At 37.0% G+C, this 26,764-nt stretch overlaps 1 protein-coding gene across 3 annotated transcripts; it reads right to left on the bottom strand.

The window, feature by feature from the left end:
- Window positions 1–82: 82 nt before the first annotated feature.
- PLK4 (polo like kinase 4) lies at window positions 83–26,370 on the bottom strand. Of its 3 annotated transcripts, none has more exons than XM_039325890.1 (16): window positions 20,299–20,699; window positions 19,481–19,576; window positions 18,416–18,511; window positions 18,226–18,340; window positions 14,914–15,946; window positions 14,414–14,514; window positions 12,532–12,878; window positions 11,349–11,453; window positions 9,685–9,787; window positions 6,749–6,898; window positions 4,848–4,975; window positions 4,425–4,513; window positions 4,176–4,302; window positions 3,784–3,921; window positions 3,285–3,391; window positions 83–581 (listed from the first exon to the last, which is right to left on the bottom strand). In XM_039325890.1, exons 1-16 carry the CDS (start codon window positions 20,437–20,439, stop codon window positions 482–484), a joined length of 2,976 nt encoding a protein of 991 aa, XP_039181824.1. In that variant the 5' UTR covers window positions 20,440–20,699; the 3' UTR covers window positions 83–481. The 3 variants fall into 3 exon arrangements, with proteins under 3 accessions (XP_039181824.1, XP_039181825.1, XP_039181826.1); XM_039325891.1 differs by lacking the exon at window positions 20,299–20,699 and adding an exon at window positions 26,184–26,370 and having other exon boundaries at window positions 84–581; XM_039325892.1 differs by having other exon boundaries at window positions 84–581; window positions 12,532–12,755; window positions 20,299–20,698.
- Between the last annotated feature and the right edge of the window lie 394 nt (window positions 26,371–26,764).

Raw genomic sequence — 26,764 nt, 5'->3', positions numbered from 1 at the left:
TACTGTAGATTAGAGTTTTATTAGTAAACTAGTATCACCGTGCATACCTAGACATTTGTGTTAAATAAATCAAGGGATCTAAATTATCACTGCATTTATTTTTTAACACTTTTGCAGGGATATTTCATTAGAAAGTTACAAAAATATAAAACAATCATAAAACAATACTTTTCATATCTGAAAATAGCATAAAATACAAAATATTTACAGGCATATATTGCAATAGCAGTTTTTTTTTCTTGAGAGCTGCGATAACAGAACATGCACATATATACATTGGGGGGGGGGAATCAAGATGGTTTCAGGATTCTCTTTAAATTACATGAAATGCAAGTAATTTTGCTTTAATGTTTTAAAAGGAGAACACTTATACATCAATTCCAGTCAAGAAAAAACTCTGGATTTTTTGAGGAAAGTTTACTATTGTGTATAAAAAGAATTTATTACCACTGAGTTATTTAAATTTGTCATATGCGGTTTGTCAGTGAGGGCCAACTGGATTGGTAAACATTACCAGAATGGAAGATAGACAGTGCAACTTTTCTTTGATGAATTCTGGCAATTTCTCATCTTCTTTATACCTAAGAAAACACACAAGATACCAATATTCCAATTTTAATCTGTTGGGATGCACTTTTTATTTTACATCATTTGAGTATGTAAGGGAAGTAATCTTACAGTAAGAAAGAACTGCACTGAATACTTGGGAAGGAACCAAAACCATAATGAGCTCTGTTGTAATTTTGGGGGGGGGGAGGCGGGGGGGGGCTAGGTTTTAGTTCTCAAAACTACATTAAATTGTAGTGCAAACCTAAAATGGTTTGACAATGGATTCCCAACTATGTTTCTGTGCAATGGAGGGATAGGAGGGGTAATCTGTGATGATATTCGGGATCTTTGTCCTTGGCTATAAAATGGCTGGAGATCTCTGAAGCACAAGAAACTCTTCATAATATTCTGAGGCACTGAAGAGAATTTAAGAAAGCTGATATTAATCCACCCATGAATAACTTGTGGAAGCAGGATCTTCATTTATGAGGCAGAGTTAACCAGGAATTAATTACTCATGTATCTAAAGGTTAAAAAGTTTCCATTCCTGATCTTGCTAGATGGTAATTTCTAACTCATTCAAATTATTTAAAATGGATAAACAATCACATTGAGCCAGACAATACTGGATTTTGTGAGCGCATATGAAAGATAAACTCCTGAAATGACAACTATGGTGATGGGCGTAACCAATTACTAAGAACTCATTTGTGAACTAGCCTCATAGGTATTGTCTCTTGAAGTACCTTTCTGGAGCCTCTAAAGCAGTGGTTCTCAACCCTTCTAATGCCGTGACCCCATAATACAGTTCCCCATGTTGTGGTGACCCCCAAGTGGGTGTGGCCACCAATAAGAGGGAGTAGGACAGCTAGGGAAAAGGGGAAAAAATGGCGGACTGCGTTGTTTGGCGACCCCCGTGAAATGGTCATTCGACCCCAAATGGGGTCCCGACCCACAGGTTGAGAACCACTGCTCTAAAGCATTCTCCCACTAAATATGATGAAAGCTGGTATTTTGCTTTGCAGCAGGCAAGCTTTCTAATTTTGTTTTATGAAAAGTCATTTTTAAAAAAATCAGGGAGGGACAAACTGGAGTCCAGAAACATTCATCTCTTGGATTAAATGTTCTGATTAGGGCTATTATCGCATTAACAAATGAAAATAATGGCCTAGTGATTTAATGTTACCACAGTTTAAGGACAAAGCTAAGAGATTTTAAAAAATGTATGCTATGATTGTACTTTGCGTATACAGAGCAAAAATTAGTCAACCACTTATAATCTACATTGTGGACCTAATGTGTGGTTACTATATAGTACAAATTAAAATAGGATTGAGTAAATTATAGTGACGTTAGCCATAGATTGCATTTTTTCACATTTCTCTTACATAAATATATTTTAAATACTGGAAGTTCCTAAAATTAATTCATCAACTACTGTTTTGAGATGTCAGGAGTTTTTGTCATTTAGTGTTAAAACAAAACCACTAGATGAATTTGCACATAATTGTAGAACATATGGTTTCTGCATAAGTGCATATGCATATCCAGCTGCTACCCCCCAAGAAAAGGCAGGAGGAGTCAACAAAAATTTAGTTAGTTTCACTAGCAGATTCCTATTTTGTTATTATACACAAATCAGGAATTGTGATTTTAAATAAGTTAGTTTGTCTAAGAATTAAGAGTTTAAGAATTTTGAGTTAAGAGTTATTATAGTTTACTTTAATTACATTTGCTGGTCTATGTATAAATCAGTCTTCGTAGATTGTTTCAGTTCAATAATTCCAATTGAGTGAAACATGCAAACAAAGCATTCATTTCAAGTCACATTTCAACAAGGCTTACTAATGGGTTATATTTTATGTTCCCTGTTTTCCTAGTCTTTTCATGAAAATGATTTCAGAACATGAATTATCCTATCAGAGGATTGTCCATTCATTTATAAAATGTTCAGATGAAAACACTGAAGCAGACTGGCTTATAGCATAATTGAGCTTGTAAAAACATGGCTCCATTACTCTTGGAAAACATTCATGTGCTATGCTTCCAAAGATGGCTTATTTACTTTTTTCAACTTGGCCTCTGAGTTAGTTCAGCGTTAAAGGAGAAGCAAGATCAAAATTACATGATTTAGGACAATGTAGATATAATTTTCCTTTTAAAAATTTAATCATGATGACATTGAAACATATAATTTGGCATTTGAATAATTTGACATTGAAAATTTTTTCTCAATATACATATACACATAAAATTTTAGTTTTCAGTTATTTATTTAGTGGTTTTCCTATTTTTATTGTTTTTAGGGGGTTCCTCTTTTTCTCTCTTAATTTTAGTTCAGATTATTTGTTAAACATTATATAATAATTTTTCTGTAAAAGGATCTGTTATATTAGTAACATTGTTATAAAGTTGATAGCATGGAATGCCTTCTAAGAAATTTTAATTATATTTTAAAAATAATATAAATGTAGCAGTACAAGATAGTTGAATTGATGAAAAACAAATGGAGAAAGTAACAAAATACGAGAATTCGCAAACTGAAATTTTAATATTTAATTTTTTTATCAAAATTGTCACACTGACTTTGCAAAAAATCATTGCTTGGAACTTCCCACATACTAACATCTCCACAGTCCCCACGTTCTTGCTTAGAAATCAAATGAGAAAATATAAAGTCTAGAGACTGATATTTATTAAAGGATCTTGTTATTAGTAATAAGACTGATACATACCTAACTGTGTCACCAGCTGGAGATGTGTAAGTAATAGAGGAAACGCCAGCCTGAGCAACCAATTGGGATCCATCATTAAATTGAACCCATACTGCCCCACTTGTCAACTAGTAGAAAAAATAAAGATTATTTCACATACGGAAGTCTGTAAAATTTTTTCCTTTACCTAGTCCTTTACCTAGAATTGACTGTTTGCCCAGAAAGCGATGTAAAATAGTATTATTAAGTGAACAAGGCTACAGTTATAAAGAAATTAGAAGAAAAATGGGTGGAAACTTAACCAAAGGTTGCATTTTTATTGTACACTTTTCCCAAAAGGTTTCCATAATTTTGGCCGCCACTGTAGCTATAGCCTAATCTGTAGCAAACATCAAAACATGAGCAGAGTGAGAACAGTTACAGCTTTACAAATCTACTTGTAATTTGCTCTCTCCTCCATCTTCATTCTGATCATATAAAGCTTATTGGGGTTTTTTTTCTGAGTGAATTCCATACTCACCTGAGAAGCCCAGCCAACATTCTTTACAAAGACAGATTTTAGCAATTGTGCTGAATGTGGAACACGGTCATTGGAGCTGCTAGAAGAGCTCTTTGATTCAACTGTAGCTTCTGTGAATGCAGATCCTTCATAGCACATCTAGAAAGTATTCATGGAAATATAAGATAGCAACAATAGATCAAACTTTCCCAGAGGTTTCAGTGTTTAGCAAAATAATTTAATTTCATTAATTATATATCAAGAATTCAATCTTGTCATTATCCATCTCAATACCATTGCTCAGATTTCTCTAAACAATCTTGGACAGTTACCAAAATTAAAATTTAACATTATAGCATATTTTTTTAAAAAATCTCATAATAAAAGAATGATCTGTACATGTGCTTACTTACAGATAGGTTAATATTGGAGGCTTGAGTTGAAGATTCAGATTTGGCAACATCTCTCTTCAAAGCTATACTCATTAAAGATGGGGCTATACTTGATAAAGCTTTTGGAGATTCAGGATTTCCTGGTTTACTGAAATGGAGAAAAGATACATTTAGCTCTACATGAAAGCATAAATAAAAATCTCTAAGAAAAAGTGTCAACCATGTGAGAAGCTATTGGAAAAATAAAGAACACCAAATGTGACAGCTTACCGACCAACAATAATGGGGAAAAATGGAACACTTTCACTTCTTTCTTCTGCCAAAATTGCAGTTTCCAGTGCAAGACAAATGCGATGAGCCTATTAAAATAAGGAAAAATATACATGTAGGCACATTAAAATTACATTGATAGTGTAGTTTTGTTCCTTTATGATGGAACAAGAGCACAGTGGACAACAGTAATACTAACAGAAAGTATTGATAATTCTATAAAAAAGGCAATTTAAAGCTATATACCTGGAAACAATTTATTAAAATTGACAATTGAGATTATTTTGCATTGATTCATTTGCCCCAGCTGTCTATCACATCTTTTTATAGTTTTTCAACCACAAACACGGAGCTGGAACAGAACAGATGAATTGGAAAATGCAGTTTCACACCTCCACATTTTAAAATATAAACAATATTCACCTCATTTGCATGATGCACATATATTTGTATATCCTTCTGTAAATTTTCATTTTCTTCTTTTATTGTATAGGCTTTTCCAGATTTTTCAATTATTCTTATTGCTCCTGCTGCTTTGTGTATTTTTGCCCCTAGAAGGAAAAAAATGGTCAAGCAGAGGAAATGTAGTCTCATATGCTTCGATACATATTAAAATAAAATTACATTTGAAATTTTCCAACTGTTTAATATTATCTAGTACCAGAATAAAACACATATGCAATCTGTATGCCAGCAGAATAAATATCATGAAAAAAAATGGAATACAAGTCTTCAAAACTTCCAACAAAAAAATTGCACAGGAATAGTTCTTTTATGACTTTAAATTAATGTTAGGAAATCTTTCATAGATAGTCCTCAGATTATGATCACTCGTTCCAATGTCCATTCAGAATTATGACAGCACTGAATGAATGGTACTTATGACAGGTCCTCATAGTTCCAGATATCACAGCAACCTCAGTCACATGACCACAATCGCTGATATTCTCCCACTGCTACATCACCCAGAATCACTTGTTTTGTGAGATGGGCAGCTATATAAGGTATCTGAGGAACCACCTTACCTCAATGGGACTTACCTGCCTCACTCATTCCAGTGGAAAGGGCCCACTTTGGATCATGTAGGCTAAAGAATTTCGATTGGCAGGGACCAGGAGACAAGCCTTTTCTACTGTGGCCGCTGCCCTCTGGAATATTCTCCCATCAGAGGTGAAGTCCACCCCCCACATTCTTGGCTTTCCGGAAGAGCCTAAAAACTTGGCTCTGTCACTTGGCCTGGGGGCCCAACAGGGACCTGCTATGTTGGGGGTGGCTGGCAGGGTAGAGAAGATTCTCATCCATGCCCCCAGACTGTTCATTATATTTTAATTTCTCTGTTCAATTTTTCTAATGGTAATTGTTTTTAGCACTTTTAAACTTTTTATTATATTGGAAGCCACCTAGAGTTGCTGTAAATGAAATGGGCGGCATAGAAATTTAATAAATAAAAATATAAATGGGATCAATCAATCAATCAATCACACCGATCAATCAAAATCCATTGGGAGTCTAGCAGGAGGCCAGAAGTTGCAGTCATGCAAAGTCCTGGCTCAAAGATAGCATCCGGGATTGCTGGAATTGCCACTGCTAAGCAACATGGTGACAAGACATCGCATTTTACAACCACATTGTTTAGCAATAGGACATCAGTCCCTATGGCCACTATAACCTGAGGATTTCCTCTAATGATCAATTGCCTGTGGACATTCTGCTGAAGGAGTTTGTAACTCAAGAGGATGGGAATCTATGACGTCTTTGGAGTGAAATTAAATTTGGGTGGATTGAAATTCTTTTTTTTAAAAAAATGATTAACTTTGCTTCTCTCAAAAAGGGAGTTTTTGCCAGTTTTCAGCTATTGTGATCAGAGGAAGTTCTGAAGGCCACTTAAAAGGGACTTTAGATTACACATGGCCGTGTCAATTACATGCAGAAGTCAGTCAAGAAAAAGTGTAAATATTAATATTTAATTTTCAAACAATTAAGTTTTATAATATTTACAATCACTTATGAATATTATAAAACAATAAATTCCTTAAGTAAATAAAAAATGGTCTCCACTGTGAAGAGGTATATAAGTCTAAGTGCTATTGCTATAAAAGCATAAGAAGAAATATTTAGTAATGTCAATATAGCCAAATATATTCATTTCAATGTTGAAACTTTTAAGAGTTTTAGTATATTTAGTGTATGATGAATCAATTAACAAAATTTCTTAAAATACACAAGTTAAGGAACCATTAGCAGTATAAAGTCATGGTCAACTAATAGTTTAATTACAAACTTAACACTGAAAGAAATGTGTAGAAGAACTGAAGGACACTTACCATCATAAAAACAAATTTCCACATCTGCAGGAACTGAATTTTCCATCAACATGCACTTGGCATATCTTGTATAGAAGGTGACTTTGGGTGTTTTGGATCTTACCAACTGCACAAATTTGGCTGCATATTGATACTTTTTCCAGTACTTCTCTAAAAGAAAGAAAAGAGTTAAAGTTGTTACAATTCAGTTTTTTAAATTATAACAAGCTAATATATCTTGATTTTAACATAAGAAAAACAAGAAAATCATTTTTCATTACACTCTTCATCCTCATATATGTAAATGATCTCACATTTCATTTCTGTTCCTTCCTTTGTTTTGATATATCGCCTTTGGGCCATAATTCCAAACTTTATTCATATATAGATTAATGCTTATATATTGCTGTTATTTTAAATTGAAAAGAAAATGCACAAATCATTGTGGCAACCTTACTGATTATTATACTGAAAGCATGGGGCAGTAAACTTTAAATAACGGTGACTACTAAAGCCACTTGAAAAAACTTTGAACAAGTTGCCAGAATAATTAAATCAGCCTCTATGAATTAATATGCAGTGCTCCTGATAAATCATCCATTTGGGAACTTGACTTTCTGATCTTTCTAAGGCCATGAAGACCTGGTTTTACTGCTTAACCAACTGTGTGGTTGACCCATATCACAACTACTTCTATTGATGAGTTGGTTGAATTTCTACCTTGACAACCATATCTGTTATTTATTGATTTATGTTTTTAATTCTGTTTTTAAATCCTGTTATCTCCCCAGAGTCATATATTTAAGATGGGCAACCTACAAATTGTGGGAATGGAAGGAAGGAAGGAAGGAAGGAAGGAAGGAAGGAAGGAAGGAAGGACGGACAGCATGATTGTTGGGCAATTCTAATAGGATTACAGAACTGTGAAAAAGTAAAGTTATTCCTAGAGACACGTCAAGATAACAAGTTTCTGTCCAAAGAACCATAAAAGTAAAAGAAACTTCAATGGCACTTGACTAACACAATACATAGAAGAGGAACTGCTTTAGCTTAGGAGTAATGTACATCTTGCATCTTTATGCAGGATTGGAACAATCTTGTCTGAAATTGGCTAACTACCACCCATGACAATAGACAACAATGGACTCATTCTGTGCAAAACAACTTCCTACTGAAGCTATTTGATTCAGCAAGTTTGTTTATTGCTAAAGAGAGGCTGCTCAGTCAGGCTATAAATAAATGTACTCTTATTTGTACAGGATGAAGGCAAGCATGCATGCATAGACCCAGGCAGGCAGGGGGCTGATACTACTGGAGTAGGGCCTGCAGCAGAAAAGGCAATGAGCCATGTCTGGCACAAAGAGCCCCAGCAGGCAGACCAGACAGGCTGGTGGGGAATGTGCAGGAGGCTAAGACTGCTGTTTGTAATGGGACAGACCGGCCAGGAAACCAATGGCCAGGGGAGGCAGTAGCAGCAATGACAAAGCCCCTGTATCAAGGAGGAGGAAGAAAACAGGCAAGGTCAGTTGGGGGGAACAGAGGTAAGTGGCGGTGGAGCGCAGGGTGGCCTCAAGGGCAGAGATGGAGGGAGGGAGGCAGGTTGGGGAGCTTTGAAGCAGAAGTGTGATAGGCAGAAGAAGCACGAGAACCTGGCCTAATGATTACAACTGGGACCACCACAATTAACATAGCTAAATGATGCAGTTACATGATGTTTCACCTAATGACCACTTAGTGACAGAAATTCTGATCCCAATTAGTTCAAGGATACTATTAACAAAAGTCCTTTAAAAACTTTTAATGTTTATTCCAGTAATTCAATATTTTCATTTAAAAATTCTAGAATTTATTTTAATATTGAAATTTAGTACTGCAAAACAATGCAGGTAGGCTAACAAGTTGCTGTGCATTAACATAAAGGTAATAGTTGACTTACACCAGGAATTGGAACCAGAATTTCTGTTGCTAAGCAATGCAGTTGTAAACTGCGACCACACTGCTTAGTGATGGCAATCCTGGCAGACCCAATTGCTATTGTTAAATGAATCACATGGTCATCAGGTGAGGCAACCATTTGCTGGCTTCCTACAACCAAAGTCATTGAGGAAGCTGGCAGGAAGTTATAAGGCCCAAGCCACAAGAAGGTAAGTCGCTGCTGCTAGGTGGGAAAGAAAGCAAGGGGATACATGGAGATGATGGGAAAGGTTGGGTAGACGGTGAGAGAGGCAGAGTGTGAGTGCACAAGGTTGCAAATGGGAGCATGAGAGGCACAGTGCAGGTTGGGGATGGTGCTTGAGGGCATGTATGAGAGGCATGGCACAGGTCAGGGTTGTAAAGATGCACAACAGGCATTGTGTGGGTTGGGGAGGATATGTAGGAGTGTGTGAGCTTTTACCTAAACTTTCCCATCTCATGTAACGAACAGAAAAGAAAGAATACTTTGGAAGCTCAAAATCAGTGACAACGATGCTTTTAAAAAGCTGTTTATTTGAATAAAAGGTAGTTTATGTTTTTCAAAGCAGTTAAAAGAAAAAAACTTTTTAAAGATAGTTATGGCATCAATACTTTCAGAAGGCCTCAGTATCCAAGTAAATGGATAAATAATTCATATAAATAATCATACACACACTCACACACACACACTTAGAGATGTGTGTATTTATATTCCTGCTGATACACAGGATAGTTGGAAACTAAATGAATGAGCTGAGAAAAAATGGATAGTTATCAAGATTATATTGCACATTCTATAACTTTATAAGACATCACTATAAATCATAATTCTTTAGATTACTGGCTTATCTTCAATCAGCAGTGTACTAATACACACTGATCAATCACTTCCACTTCTTCCTGGTTTCATTCTGCGTAAATCTGAATCCTGTCACAAATTCCATCCAAAAATGTGATCTTAAAAGAAAGAAAAATTCTAAATGACTCAAAGAAATTATAATTACCTGGTAAGTTGTCAAGGCTATATACATTTAGGTGCTCAGGAGATGCCGGTGGTCTGTCATTAAGAGGAACACCTAAACCTTCATTTGGATGGTAAACTGTGACCTTAATATACAGAAAAAAGTCTCATAAAACTAAATTATAAATTGAACAACAGTTATGCAATGAAGACTACTTTGAGGGTGAAGGTTCATTTTCCAAGCTTGTGGGTTGGTTTCCAAATGTTTTGACTAGGTAACATCTTCAGTGGCATTTAGGAGATATCTGTGTCAGTGCTCTTCTATTTATAAGGGCTTCAGATATGGGTGTGTCCAGTGAAGGTCTTGTGACGAGTCATCAGAGAAAGGCTCATGATGGGTCTTGTGATGGGGAGGTTACTTCAGGTCAGGATCGTTGGAAGGTGAACTGCTGGGGGGGGGGGAGAAAGAGGCTTGAGGGTTGGTGTTGTCTCCGGATGGCTGTGCGGTTGATTTGGATTCTGAGGGGTTCATAGGCTGGTTGTAGATCTATCTGTTTATTGATGGAATTCCTTGTGGAGTGCCAGGCTTCAATGAACTCATGAGCATGGCGGGTGGTAGCATGGCCATGCTTTTAGTGTTGCTCCAATTGAACTGGTGTTGTTTGGTGTTGGTGTGGGTAGTGATTAAGGATTTGGGATCATGGTGTTTGACTGCTAGATCATTGAAGCTTGGCACTCCATAAGCAATTCCATCAACAGATACATTGATCTACAATCAGCCTATGAACCCCTCAGAATCCAAATCAATTGCACAGCCATTCAGAGACAGCACCAATCCTCAAGCCCCTCCCCCCAGCAGTTCACCTTCTAATGACCCTGACCTGAGATAATCTCCCCATCACAAGACCCATCACCAGCTTCTCACTGATGATTCACCCCTAACCCACTGATAATTCACACCCAACGACCCTGACCTGAAATCACAAGATCCATCACAACCCTCTCTCTGATGACTCATCACAAGACCCTCACTTGACACACTCACATCTGAAGCCCTTATAAATAGAAGAGCACTGACACAGACATCCCCTAAATGTCACTGAAGATATTACCTAGCCTGGTAATGAAACGTTTGGAAACCAACCCACAAGCTCAGAGAATGAACCTTCACCCTCATCCTACACCCAAGCTACAGATATTCTCCACTATTGCAAAGAGTACTTTAAATTAAAACTGTGTAGGTTCTCAATTCAAACTAATATTCTCTAGAATGCCTTGCTATCTTTATTGACCAACATCATCTGCAAATTTTACAGCCACATTTACAGATTTTAAGATCCATCAAATCAGAAGCTATTAAAAGAACACTACATGATTTAAGCCAGTTTGAATAAATTACAACTGGTTGGATTTGTGCACAATACAAAGCTAAACATGATTATTTATACAATATAATTAAAAAAAAACCTGTGATTGGATTCACAGAATACACAAATAATATTATGGTTTAATGCAATATGTGATTCCCATCCCAGATTGTATAGAATAAATATTGAGTTTTAAAATATATTTGTGGGGGGGGGGGGAGGTTCAAGGTGAAGAAAACCTAGCAAATACCTTCAGCTGCATTCTACATAATATGATAATGTTGGTATAAACATATAATTTAATAATATTCAAATTATAAAAAATAGAATTAATAGTTACCTCATTTCCATCACAAGAAATCTTTAGAACTTCTTTTACAAATTCCTGTGAATTACATTCCTTTAGAAATTCCATACATACTTCTCCTGTATCTAGAATGCTCACCTAGAATTTAGTTTGAAAATCAACAAAATAAAAACAGTGCAAGAAATCTAAAGAAAAACTTCCTTCACCAAATGTGCATTATATCTGTAGTGCCAAGTCATTTATAACATATTACATAATGCTATCAATCTGAATAGAAAAAAATCCTTTTATGTCACTAAAAAGTGATTATTGAGTTTTAAAACAACGAATATACTAGACATGGATATTAGCAGAAAAAAAGGAGATGATCAGTAGAAAAATATGAAAGTTAAACCAAAAGATCTGAACTAAAGAAAAAGAAGGGGGGGGATAAAGTAACAGCACTCAAATAGAGGCAGATGTAAAATTAAAAATTAAGGACTAAGAAGCCTTCTGAGTTTAATAACTGAACTGGAAACTCTAAAGCCAGTTATACTTATTGCTGTTATACCAAAAAATAGTCAGTAAGCACCACAAAAACATGCAAGATTATTCCAATTTTATCTTTTTAGATACTAAATCTAAACAGAAATTTATCTGCATAAAGATGCTAGATCAGGGGTGTCAAACTGCCAGCCCGCAGACCAGACGCATCACGAGGAAACCATGCCCACCCCATTGCCAGCAATGGGGAAAAAGCGCTGATACGTTGCGCGATGTTACATGATGTCGCGAGTTTGACACGTCTGTGCTAGATCAACCAACACCAATGATATTTTCATATTCCACTGAGGACTTACTACTCAATTTGCATTTTCACTGAGGGAAGTTCTTTGTGGTACAGGTTTTGTAGTATTGAGAACTAACCATGTATGCTTTGCTTGCAAGCAACAGGAATAAATTGAATCTATATATGTATCTTGTTTGTACCACCAACTTTAACCCAATGCAAGAACAGAGCTAGTCACAGGTAGTAGTTAACGTTTGGAATTCAGTACTTTAGAAGAAAAAAACAAATGTTAATTATAAACACTAGTTTATACTTTAGCAATTTAAACACATTCAGACATGCTTATATTTATAATCACATTATTTTTCTAAGTAATTATAGTATTAATTTTCTACTTTACTTTTTATTTCTGCGGAGATGTTATTCAGAAATGCACAAAGCTCTTACCACAGCATTTTTTGTTTTCTGCCTTATTGGTTTCAGTCTATGAGCACTCAGAGGAGATACAATATTTCGCAGGAGAGGTTTTTGGTGTTGATACTGTGATGCTTTGTCTCTGTTTTTGATTTCAGACACAAGATGGAGACCAAATGCAGGTGCTAGCAGGGCCTTTTCAGATTTACATGGAGGTCTAGTGGTAAATTTTCTTAATTCTTGTGGACCCACAGTTGCTGCAGAATCAGGAGAATTTTTACTTTGTGAACCATTTCTCGTTGTATTTAGAGCCTCTTGGGGCATACCAAGATAGAACTGACAATCCCCATTTATTTTATATGAAGGTTCTGATACCTGAACTGAAGTAGCAAAATAACATTTAAATCATTTTGGAAATGCAATGTTATGGAAATTTTCTTTTTAAAAAAATAGAGTACATTTTAAAAAAAATAAACAAGGTTAACAGATACAGCGTATGTTAGTCTACTTTAACTCTCTGATTCAAATATGAAAATGTTCATCAAAATTCAATTCCACTTGAATTACCTGGATTAAGGTAGCATATGTTATTATATAACTGATAAACTAGGTTTCTTATTGGGTAAACTGTTTTCCTAAGCATGAAATCCAATAAACAGCAATACTATTTCTAACTATTTACCGTACTTAGAACTTTAATTTTAATTCTCTTGTTGCATTCAGCATGTATATACCCTGATCAGATTTCTGTCAGTCTCCTGCATTAGAAAACATCTAATTATATGTGTTCTTCCTTTCAAGATAAGCATATGGATGGGGAGTGGTAAAAATAAATCCCAACAACTATCCTGATAAAGTATATGAATCAGCACATCCCTCCTGTCAAAGCAGAAACATAATTAAGAACAAAAATTGAAAAGAGCATTATCCAAGGATCCAGATAATCCTAACTGTTTATCCTTGGTTTCTATTCCCCAAGGGTTTCCTAGTAATTAAGGATGTTTAACTACCATAGTTTTAAATTACATCTGTACGTCTGTATTCTTTCAATTCCTGCTGTAATGTGATGCAGTGGAAAGAAAACTCCTCCTTCCCATCTGTTCCTGTTATTCTTCCCCCCAACATATAAACTAATGCTAATAATCACTTGCTGTTTTTATTATATATATTTCCAGGCAATATCTAAGCTGTTTGAAGAGATAATAATAATTTTAGTTTCAAAAGATAAAAAAAATACTTAAGAATTAAAGTAACAAAGTTTAAGGACAGATGTGGACAATTCTAATTCTTGTTGAAAGAGTAGTTAGTACTCTTTTTTACTTATTTTCAGATTGTAATGTGGTCTATTCAGGAATGCATTTGTTTTAATTTAAACACTGAAACATTTTGTATCAAGTAAAGGCTAGTTCCTACATTTCAGAACTCTGCATTATAATCAAGGAATCAAACTTGAGATTCAACTAAGGATGAATAAACATATCTCCACACAGACATAAAGACAGAGAAAATAAATTATGTTCCCTGTAATTCCACCCTCCCCTCCAACTATACATAGGTTAATTATTCCTGCAAATCTTTCGGAAGAATGAGGCAATTCATATTAATATTAAAATGCTATCCTGTCTCAACTGCAGCTTACTATAGAGTTGTAATATATGTATGCTTGAATATATCCTAGGACTGTGTCTTTCTTCTGCTGCACACAATAGGCTTAGAAAAGCAACACAACTCTTCCTCTACAGCAGATTTACTTTTCAAAATAACCTTCCTCATGTTCTCTAACCCCTCCACAAAAGAATTTTCTATCTTTTACGTCATTATTGAATATATCCACACGAAGTTTTCCTGTAATTTTCATTATAAGAATTACTTGTTTTATATAAATTTAATGTACTCAGATTAAATAAATCAATACCACCCAGCTGGATATTTCCAAGCCATTGCTGCATTGTTTCAGTTTGAGTCTTCAGGTCTAAGAAAGCATTGTCAGCCTTCATTGGACAGGGAAATTCTGAACTAAAAACAAAATATAGGCACTTATAAGCACTCTCCATTATAATGTACACAAATAACTTGCTAATCTTTAAATATATATTTACTTATATATAATTATATATAATTATAGGCTAGGTTATAATTCAACATAATACAATATATAGAATTATTTCAGACAGAAGTTGCATTTTAAATGTATAAAGTAGTTGGCTTATTTCTTTAAACCACAATTAAAGGTTCCCAGTTTAAGTTTGTCTGTCTATTGAACTGTAACTGGATACAAATTTAAATGTACATTTCTAATATTACATCTGCAATGAAAGCATTAGCAAACCGGATTCTAAATCATTACTTATCATTATGTAAAAGAAAGGTAATACATTATAGAGAACCCAATTAAAATAAGATTTCATTTTTTACCAAGGCTGTTCTTTTATAGATGGTGGAAAATGTTTTTCCACTGAGTCACAGTTAGTGGGAAGGTCCTCCTTAAATACAGCTGGGAAATCATGATAACAATTTGCAGGAGAAAATTCTTTTCTATTTTCTATTAGTCCTTGTCTTGGTTTTGGGAGGATTTCCAAGGATTGGCATCTTTCCACTTGACTTAATATTTCTGAATTTTGACTGTGAGATGTGCCTGATCTTTCAGACGAATGGGCCCTCCTGAGATAGCGTGAATGAGGTCTTTCTTCAATTAGCTGCATTGTTCTTCCTCTTCCAATATTGGTAACTTCATTTATTGGAAGTCCCTGGTTGTCATAAGGACAGCTTCCACAACCAGTTGCAACATTGTTAGCACTGTTATGTTTAGGAAAAACTGTCATTTTGTTAGGAAGTGGATGCTCGATTAAAAGTCTTTTCTTTTCTTTTAAGCAGCCACTTGTACTGACACTGGGAGAAGCAGTAGAAGCAGTGGAAATTGTGGCATTTCCACTATCCATTGAATCTTCTACGTTTCCTAAATCTTTACTTCTTACTGATCTACCACTGGACATAAAAGGATGATCCAATACAGATGAAAGGCTTAAACGATCTGCTGGGTTTTTTCGAAGTAATTGGTGAATGAGATCCTGAGCCTCTCTTGACAAAAATGCTGGCATTTCATAATCTGCTAGTACAACTTTGTTCAAAGTGTTCTTTACTGTATCAGTATCAAAGGGTGGCTTTCCAGCCAGAAGAGTAAACAACATACATCCTAAAGACCAGACATCAGATTCAAGCCCATGTGCACTTCTTGTAGCTATTTCTGGAGAAATATAATTAGGAGTCCCACACATTGTATAATGCTTTTCGTGAGGCATTTTCAGTTGTGTTGCAAGTCCAAAATCAGCTATCTTGATATTCATATTGTTGGTGAGTAAGAGATTAGAGAGTGTAAGATCCCGATGGAGTATTCCATGGGAATGCAGATATAACATTCCTGTAATAATTTGATGCATGAAGTTCCGAACTGTATAGAACAGAGAGAGATACAGGATGCTTTATACCAAATATACATCTTACACATTCAGAGAGAAAGCTGATACATTCACAGAACTCATAAAGATAGGGTTTAAGAAAATCTCATCCTTAATATAAAAAAGCTATGCGCTGAAGCATGAAGCATATAAATACTGATTACATATGCCTTGTTAGTGTAAAACAAATCAGAATGATTTATTTAAGAGCCATGATGACGCAGTGGTTAGAGTGCAGTATTGCAAGCTAGCTCACTGCTCACTGCCAAGAGTTTGTTTATGTCTGGCTCGGGTTGACTCAGCCTTCCATTTTTCAGAAGTCAATAAAATGAGGACCCAGGACTTTCGGTTTTGTATCGCGGCGAGACACATGCAGGAAGGCAGAGCTCTTCTTCCGTTCCCAATTTTACCCTGTTGGGGGCCCTAAAAAGGGCCTAAAGTCACCTCGAAGAAGCGATGAAGGAGGAGAGGTGTCTCATTGATGACGGAGAGATAGCGGTCTTTCTGTTTGATCAGAGAAAAGCCCTCCAAACCAGTAGGGGAAATACTGGTTACATTCCTAATGCCAGCCATTAGCTGCTGACAACCGAAGAAGAAAAGCACCAATTAACACATCATAAACAGCATATTTGGAACTGGGTGAGAATAGTGATCTTTCCTTTACTATTTTACAACTGAATTTCCTGGGAAAGCCTTCCAAGAAGCTAAAAACCTCCGAATGTGAAGGGAAGCGACATTTTAATTTCTATGGGGGACAGAAATACACAATATTGAAGTGGAAGTAACAAAAAGCGACAGTTTTGAAATTTGAGAACTGAGATAATTGTTAAGATTTTCTCTTTGGAAAAAAAAACATTGAGGTGAAATATAAGAAATCAATCCTTTAAGAATGAAAAATGGATTTTGAATGACATCTAGTGGTGGACATCTAGCTTCCTGCCTGCTTGGTGATTCCTAGCCTAAGGGAGAACAACTGGCAATAAAGGAAAATATTTTGCATACTTATCACCCTGACCTTGTTGGACTATAAACACCCACTGAGCTTGGATTTTTAATCTCAAGAGCTAGTGGAAGAAAAAGAAAAACTTGACCTTTGATTACATCTGGCTGGGAGAGACTTTTGAGCTATTTTCAGGTAGGTTGAACACTTTGGACATTGTGGATTATAACTTTGCCTGACTGACAATTTTTGGATGCCTGAGACAAAAGATCACTATAAAATATTGCTTTTGGGACTGGACCTGTATGCTAAAATCTATTGGATTATAAAGGCTGCATATAAATACCAGAAAAGTAGAGGAAACTTTGTTTTAGTCTTACTCAGACTGGTGATATTAGAGCAGTGTTTCTCAACCTCAGCAATTTTAAGATGTGTGGATTTCAACTCCCAGAATTCTCCAGCCAGCATGATGGCTGAGGAATTCTGGGACTTGAAGTCCACAAATCGTAAAGTTGCTGAGGTTGAGAAACACTGTATTAGAGGATCTCCAGGAGATCTCCAGGATCTCAAGAAAAAACAAATACCTTTCAGAAGGAAATATACTCTACGCTACAACTAATTCACCAAACAATTGTTGCATACAAAGAGGGCATAAAAAGAAACCACAATGAGACAAAAATAATTTAGATAATATAAATGAGCAAATCTCCAATTAAATCTACAACTAGAAAATTCCCAGATGACTACAAAGTATGAACAAATAAACCAGAGATCGGAAGATGAAGCAGAGGAAATGGACTTAGAGATGGAAGAGATGAAAGAAGGGAAATATAAACTACCACATACAAATAAAATACTGCAAGACCTACCCATAACAATGGAATTGTAAAATGAGGACCCAGATTGTTGGGAGAAATATCCTGACTCTGTAAACTGCTTAGAGAAGGCTATAAGTATATAAGTCTAAGTGCTATTCCTATTCTACTCTCAATTAAAAGCTTCTAATTTATAGAACAGAGCAAAGAATAAAAATTCAGTTTAGACTATATGCAAAACAATATCTGACTTTTTCCTCTAAAATCGTGTCCTTTCTTTTGTGCAAATGTTTGTAATAGTAAACTCTGAAACTGAATTGTTTCTCAAGCTGAGGTTTGTTATATTATATTAATTGTGAAATTACATCTGTCTCAGTGTAGAAAGTTAACATTTACATGTCATACATGCGTTGCAGTATTTAGAAATTTCAATTTCTGAAATTCAAGTAAGGATTTTTTATGTAAACGTTTTAAAATGGATATATTTTTGTATACAATCAACATGTATCAATCTTACCTTCTTCTTCAGAAAAGTGATTCTTCCTGTTTTTTAAATATCTGCTCATTTCTCCATTATGGCACATCTCAAGTATCAAATACACATAGTTACTATCTTCAAAGTAGTTATACAACTAGAAAAAAAATAAATAGTTATAACAAGTTAAATCTTAATTATAGTTGTACAAATTCTAAAGATAATTTCTTACCTCAAGTATGGAGGGATGCTTTAGTTGACAATGAATCTTCACCTCATTTTGTACCCTTTGTACCATACCAGCTTTGTGCATAGCTTTTTTGTCGATCTAAAAAGGTAACAAATCTTTTCAGCTCATATACAAAAACATAAACATTTAGATCTTTTTAATAATCTTTTATAATCAATTTTAGTACATGTTTTTATCCAGCATTAGACTATAGTCAGTGTATTTTTATTGTCAGGTCAGTATGATTCAGTTTTTCTGAAGCTAGCTAGTTTTTTTATACTGTCTATAAAACTAGGCAGACCTTGGTCACCCATTGATTACATCATTAATGGTAATATATTGCTATGTCTTCTTGTGTTGGTTCTGTTTAGTTTTGTTTTATTTGAATGTTTAATTTATGTGTTGGCCTTCGGCTGTAATAATGATTTGATTTGATTTGATTTGTGCATAGCTTTTTTATCATCTAAAAAGGTAACAAATCTTTTCAGCTCATATACAAAAATGAAAATAACTGCTGTTAAGATAGAATGAGCAAACACATTTAACAGTATAATGAATAATGACAATATTATTTCAGATACACGCTGCTTTTTTACTCTCAAGCCAAAGTTTTGAATGAGTTTTGGTGCTAGAATTTCACATTGATCACAGAGAAATACATGAACTGAATCAAACTAGCATTACTTCCAGTATATAGTTAGGATCTGGATACAAATATTGCTTTGAATGCCTTGTAAGTCATATGGAAATATAATGAACTTACTCATAAAACAAAAGCCAACTTATCTTAAAACATGGTTTGGCTATTGTTTTAAGTTTAAATAGCAATCAAAGGGTGGGGGAACAGATTGGGAACTGCAATATAAATGTAACATACTTTTATACTGTAAGTTTTCAGTGGCAATAAACATCATTTCCAAACTAGTAGATGCCGAAGGATAACATTCAAACCAGTAACATTTTTGAAACTCTACCAGGCCCTAGTCGGAAATCAGCTAAACTGGTGCAAATAAAGAATATCAGGCATGAAATGTTATTAGTCTATTTATTGCTCTGCTGGCCACTTACCATTTTAATAGCCACTTCAAGCCCAGTTTTTAAGGACACAGCTCTGTATACACCTGCAAAGGAACCCTTGCCCAAAAGGTTCCCTACCTTGTAATCCTACAAATGAAAAAAAATTATATTATTTCATTTATTGTTTACCCAATATTAGCTATTTTGTAAATATGCTACATGCACTTTTTCCCATTATGAAATGAATTTTTACAGAAAATTGAGAAAAAAATGTATTAACATTTAACTGTTTTAAACCATGTTAACTTTACTTCAAAAAAAAAATAACAGTGAAATGTTTTGAAACAAAAGTAAAGCAATAAAGTAATAAAAGTAATAAAAATAAAAGTAATAAAAATATTATAAAAGTGGAAGAAAAAAATTCCTTCTGTGTCCCAGGGCAAAGACTCACAAGATGCAAATATGACTACAACACTGGACCTAGGTCTCAGTTCTACAAAGTTCACAGTGTTGCTGGCTTCTTAACTTCTATTATTCCATAGACTTTTCAAAAGTGGGCTACACAAGCACACAATTCTCTTCCTATTTGCATTAATAAGAGATAAAGACCTAATGAAAAGTCATTCAGACTAATCCTGTAAGCTCCTGTGAAATTCCTGATTTGGGGTGGGGGGTAATGTAAACCACCTGTTCCTTCAACGCTTCTCCCTCCACACAATTTCCGTGAGACACACACACACACACACACACACACACACACACACACACACACACACACACACAATCCCCTTCCAAAAGAGAACTATCCCGCCCGTAATTTGGAGAAAAATCTGAGGCATCTTAGAGCCCGTTTTGATTAGGCTCTCTACCTTAATGGAGCTCTCAGAAGGCAAGCAATGGGACATGCCGGCGCAGGATACGCCGTCGCTGGGCAGAGGAGAGAGCAGAAGACTGAGCAGCCACTGCGGCATCCTGCCCGGGAATCGAGCCCACTGAGAGGTCTGAAGCATAAGCTATGCAGACGGGCGATCTTGCCGCTCTTTCTCCCGCTCCCGAGGGAGACGCGGCTTCCAACACTCGCTTCCATAGCAGCAGCAGCCGCCGCCGCCGCCAAGGAAATACTCCGGAGGGAGGCGAGCCTGAACACCCTCCCTGCCCCTTGGGATCCCGCGGTGATTTAAGTTATTGCCGCCCGGCCGTGAAGTCCGGAACTCCAAGTTTATCCGTTGCATCGGGGAAGGGAGCCCACGAACAAAACGGATCGGACTGAGTCAAGTTATCTCAACAGTGGCTTAGACTAGACCAGGGGTAGGCAACCTCGGCTCTTTTATGACTCATGGACTTCGACTCCCAGAATTCCTGAGCCAGCTATGCTGGCTCAGGAATTCTGGGAGTTGAAGTCCATGAGTCATAAAAGAGCCGAGGTTGCCTACCCCTGGACTAGACTAGAGCCTTCACTTTGAAAACGAGCCCAATGATTTAAGGAGCGTTTGGAGCTCCCTTCTTCCCCTCCCTCTCGAAAAGAAGCAAGAGCCTGAACCCATTTGAAGCAGAGACTTTAAATCTGCTACACAGACGTTTGGAGAACTTCAGATTAGGATAACTCTCTACAGCTTTAGTAAAACAGCCTTTTCTAAAGCGCAACCTGTCTTTCTATATGGCAGTGTTTCCCAAACTTGACAATTTTAAGGCATGAGGACTTCAACTCCCAGAATTCCACAGCCAGCATTCTGGGAGTTGAAGTCCTCATGCCTTAAAATTGTCAAGTTTGGGAAACACTGCTATATGGTTTAATGGTAACTTTTTTTCTTCTTTCCTGACCGTTCTTGGATATGCTTCAGATTGTAAAGCACTCTGAATTTAAAGATGAGACAGAGCAGGGGTCTTCAAACTTGGCCCTTTTATGACAGGCATGCTGGCTGAGGAATTCTGGGAGTTGAAGTCCACCAGTCATAAAAGGGCCAAGTTTGAAGACCCCTGAGATAGAGTATAAAATACAGGTAATCCTTGACTTACAATTGAGCCCCAAATTTCGGTTGCTAAGCAAGACAGTTAAGTGCCCCATTTTATGACTTTTCTTGCCATAGTTGTTAAGTGAATCACTGCAGTTAAGTTAATAACACGGTTGTTCAGTGAATCTGACTTCCCTATTGACTTTGCTTTCAGAAGGTCGCAAAAGATAATTACATGACCCTGGGACACTGCAGCCATCATAAATATAAACCACTTCTAGCGTCCAAATTTTGATCAAATGACCATGGGTATGCTGCAACAGTCATAACTGTGAAAAATGCTCATAAGTTACATTTGTAACTTCGAAAGGTTACTAAACAAATGGTCGTCAAGGACTAACTGTATCATGGTTATAAGCTAGAAAGTAACTAAATCTGCAAGAGAATCAGCCAACTTAGCTACCTGTTCCAGTTAAGTAACAGGCCAAATTTTTAACATAAAAGAGCTCTTTACATCATTATACAATTGTTACAGATTTTGCAGTACTGACTGATAAATATGTGATTCCATTATGCACAATTCTACAAAAAAATCCAGTTTTTTCCCCAAAAGATCTGATTTGCCAGATGCGCTTTCAGCATACTATGGCAACTGCTAAACATGTTTTCCCAAGGATTCAGTTTACCACTCTAAATCTTCAATTGCAATCAGAATAAAACTTAATTTCTAAACACAAGCACTATCACATTTTGAATTTAATAATGTGTGAATATTAGTATTTTGTAAATACACGTTTTCTATTTTTTGTTATACCCTACAGTTGCGCACCCCAAATTATTAAACACTGTAAACATAGAATCTGATCTTAATATCTGTAGTCATAAAAGAAGCTTAAAACAGAACAATGCTAATAAAAAATATGGCATATGCCATCTTTTAAACAGCTGTGCTTTTTGAAAGATGACTGAAATAGGGGATTCTTTGTTGCACTATTGACATAAACAAGAATCTGTAAAAGAAATCCTTCCAAGGTACTTCTAGAATTACATACTGAACAGATGAGCATTACCAAAGGTAATATCATTATCATATAAACATGTGTTTCTCAGTAATATTTACTCCCTTACATTCATTTTTCTCTTAGACTAGGGGTGTCAAACTCGCCCCGTCACGTGACATGTCACAACGTATCGCAACTTTTTCCCCATTGCTGGAGCTGGAGTGGGCAGTTTTGGCATGCTGCATCTGGCCCATGGGCCGGCAGCTTGACACTCCTGTCTTAGGCAATCCCTGTCAGCATAAATGGATCTAAGTGTTTTATACATATATATACTTGTGTGCTCTCACACACACATATACAATTTGAAAATACGAAACATTCTTTATGGAATATTTCAGCTTGGTCTCTGGTGTCTACTTTAAAAAATATTTAGTAACCAGATTTAAAAAGATTTTGCAAACAAATAGAGCAGTGGTTCTCAACCTTTTTAATGCCGCGAACCCCAACCGGTCATAAATCGAGGACTATGCAACCGGTCGTAAGTCAAGGACTACTCAATCGGTCGTAAGTTGAGGACTTTCCCTGCCCGGGAGCGCTGCGTATGCGTGGTGCCGCCCCCTGCGCCGGCCGAGGCCTAGCTGGCAAGGGGCAGCGACGGCACAGTGCGACCACCGGCTGGGCCACCAGCTGGCCCAGCGCAGGCAGGTAAGGCACCCGCCGGGCCCCATGTGTGGCAGCAACCCTCCCTGTGCCCGCCACTGCCCCGCTAGCCTTACCTTGGCCACTGCCTGTTCGGGGCGGCGGCAGGCAGGCCCAGGCAAGCGGCAGCGACGGCGCAGGCAACCACCGGCTGGGCCACCAGCTGGCCCAGCCCAGGTAGGTAAGGCACCTGCCAGGCCCCATGCATGCCAGCAACCCTCCCTGCACTCGCCGGCCTCCCACCTCCCACCCCTGGCCCTCTTTTACTTACTGTTAGTAGTTGCTCAGCAGGGAGAGAAGTTTTCCTTGCAGCACCATTTGCAGACTGGGGCTTTTGGCGGTCTCAGAAGGGCAGAGACAGCCTGGACAATTCCTATTGGCTTTTGAAAGTCAATAGAATTAGACTCTATTCAAGAGAGTCTATTCTATTGGCTTTCGAAAGCCAACAGAATTAGACTCTATTCAAGAGAGTCTATTCCAGTGGTTCTCAACCTTTTTAATGCCGCAACCCCCAACCAGTCGTAAGTCGAGGACTACTCAACCGGTCGTAAGTCGAGGACTATTCAACTGGTGCAGCACCGACCCACAGGTTGAGAACCACTGGTCTATTCTATTGGCTTTCGAAAGCCAATAGATTCTATTGGCTTTCGAACGCCAATAGAATAGAGTCTCTTGAATAGAGTCTATTCTATTGGCTTTCAAAAGCCAATAGAATAAGAGGGGGTAGCACAGCTAAAGAAAAGGGGAAAAAATGGCGGACAGCCTTGTTTGGTGACCCCCGTGAAATGGTCGTTCGACCCCAAATGGGGTCGCGACCCACAGGTTGAGAACCGTTGAAATAGAGGCTTATTAATTCATTTTCTAGACCATCAATCCATGCATAATTGAGACCAACATACATATGTATTTCCTGTGGAGCATTTCCTTTCCATTTCTTATCACTTTCAGAAACAGCATTATCTTACAATCTATAATACAGGTAGTCTTCGACTTACAACATTTCATTTAGTGACCAAAGTTTGAAACTGAAATTGCAAAAAGTGACATGAGTAGTTTTCACTTATGACCATTTCAGTATCACCATGGTCACATCAAAATTCAGACGCTTGACAACTGACTCACATTTATGACAGATGCAATGCCCTGAAATCATGTGATTACGTTTTGTGACCTGACAAGCAACATCAATTGAGAAGCCTGATTCACTTAACACCTGTGTTACTAATTTAACTGCAGTGATTCCCCTAACAATTGTGGCAAGAAAGGTTGTAAAATGGGGCAAAATTTACTTAACAATGATCTCACTTAGCAACAGAAATTTAGTGCTCAACTGTGGTCATAAATTGGGGGCTATCCTGTATGCAAAGAAATAATAGATCTGAGAAGGTAGGAATGTTACCATGTACTCAGACTTACATTTTGGAAGTCATTGTAACGCCTAATCAGGCAATTAAAAAATGGGGGGGGGAGTTCCGAATGTACTGCAGTAGGAAAGGCAGCACCTGTTGGCAACTATGTCTCTTCCTGGAATTGCATGTAGCTGCTTTAAACTGTTCCAAGAAAGGTGATGTGTTTGGTTTTCAAAGAATCTTTTGAAGTTGAATCGGAAGTGTTATACATGAATGGCATAAGAATTCAGACACTGAAAACAAGTTCTGGTTACATTTCTGTCTGCTATTCATTATTAGACTCTGAAACAATGGTAGGTGGCCAAGGAAGGCAGCATAGTAATTGAACTAAATTGATAGCAAATAATTTAGTCTCATAATATTTAAAGGAATTAACTTCTAGGTAAGTATAGAACTGCAACTGTAAATTTAGGATCATGCTTTTGAAAGCTATAGTCTACATCCACTCAAAATATTGACTTGTTTACAAGAGGCTTAACTGTAGATTTCTCAATGCAATTTTCTGAGACACACTGAACTATAAACTAACCATACCAGCTGATTCTACGGAACCTGCTGGACTATATTGTTAACTGCTTTGTGGCTCAGATGTAGTTAGTGTACAGCAATTTACCTCTAAGGTAAGATTGTGATGATTAAAGTTACCTAGCTGACCTTAGCTGGATTAAAAATCTAAGCAAGATTAGATCTGTTTAATAGGAGAGCTCCAGGAAATCTCAGGACTAGCCTAAACTAGGAAATCAAGCAATTGTAAACCACTTCTTTACTGTTGAAAAAAAAATCCCAGCAGCACACAAGTGTCCATGAATTTACCAGAAATCAAATCTGACTTGGGCCAGATATTTCATTTATACAACATTTATAACTTATTCAACAAATCATAGTTGAACAAGATGGCTTATTTTGTCAGGAAATCTGTCAAGATCTGAATTATTTAAGACAGTTATGATAGAATTTACTACTCTGAAATGTTAATTGTAATTTGCAATTATCTAAACTAATATTAATGTTGAAAAATTGAAGGCATGTTTCATAAAGTATTTCTACAATCAAATAGGCCACAGGCATATTGCTACTATGAATGCTTTCTACACGGGATAATTTGCACAGGATAACTGAACTGCACAGCTATTGGATGCCCAGCTTGCTTCCATTGTTTATTTTAAACCTCAAAGGTTTAAAATTTTGGAGCTGAGGGTACATTTTACTTTGTTTACAAAGGGCAGTCTAGCTGATCTCGACTGATCCCAAAAATGTCAAGCAGAGTGAGATTCGGAAGTTTAAAAAAGTATTTCGGAAGAAAGTAGTGGCGATCACTTCGGACTAGAAAACAGAGACGCGTCCAGTACGTTTCCTGGAGTCCAGCTTAGTAAAACAGGTTTGGGATCTCTCTCAACTATCCGGTTATGCGGGGTTAGAGACAACGAGGTCCTTTTCCACAGAGAACCTCAAGAAATATCTTTTGCATAAAAAGGGGACCCGAGCCGGGAACTTTGATCGTCAATTGTGTTCTGCAAGGGTGATGCTTTTGCGCCGCATCTGTCATGAAAGGTGAGATGGGACTACTGGATTACTCAGCAAACCTTCCTCCCTTCGACTGGATAATTTTTGGACGCAATCTGTTCCCAAGGAACGAATGGCGAAGTCCATCATTTTTCCCCGCCCCGCCCGTAGTTTAATGGCCGTTCCGCACCTCAATCTTCTCGCCGATGCAGGTCGCCATGGTGAAGGTGATGCGCTCACTCCTTCGTCTTATCCGTTACCACTATCGCATGACAGCCTAGCTAGGGTTATCGGTCCAGAGGCCTGTCCGTCCCCGCTATGGGGGTCGGCGAGAAACTCCCTCCTTGCGAGGCTCCATTTTGAAAAATTGCGCCGTTGCAAACTTCGCCCAGAAAGGTTGCGTCTGACGTCATACGTCATTTCCTCTCTCGTGCGCGTGCGCTCTAGGCTGTTTATGATCGGCAAGAAAGGGGTACAAAAAGCGCATGCGAATGGATGGGTAGTCATTTTAGCTGTAGTGTAGTGGGACGACAGGATATGGAGGAAGTAGATTTCAGACTTTATAGCCGGGGGAGTTAATTATGTTAAAAATAAAAGGACTATATTCATGCAATATATATATTCCTAGTTTACGTAGTGATCCCAATTTATTAGGTTTACCCAACGGGCTAAACCATAAGCTAACCATGCCGCTGAGAATGGAATTGTTTAAAACTAAAACGTGATGAGTTTGTTGTTCTTTGTGCTGGGCAAACGCAGCCAAAATACGTT

This window comes from Crotalus tigris, unplaced genomic scaffold (assembly GCF_016545835.1).
Source record: "Crotalus tigris isolate CLP2741 ecotype Arizona unplaced genomic scaffold, ASM1654583v1 scf7180000024339.11422700, whole genome shotgun sequence".
Lineage (NCBI taxonomy): Eukaryota > Metazoa > Chordata > Lepidosauria > Squamata > Viperidae > Crotalus > Crotalus tigris.
Note: the sequence above shows the minus strand (reverse complement) of the source record. Positions and strands in the feature narration are given on the sequence as shown.

Excerpts from the sequence above, each read along its gene's own strand:
- PLK4 (XM_039325890.1), bottom strand. The coding sequence starts at position 20,439 with ATGCTTCAGACCTCTCAGTGGGCTCGATTCCCGGGCAGGATGCCGCAG. Across the intron at positions 6,899-9,684 it reads TAGCCTTGACAACTTACCAG|AGAAGTACTGGAAAAAGTAT; the intron begins GTAATTATAATT and ends TCTTTCTTTTAG. Across the intron at positions 3,392-3,783 it reads ATGTTGGCTGGGCTTCTCAG|TTGACAAGTGGGGCAGTATG; the intron begins GTGAGTATGGAA and ends TTTTTCTACTAG.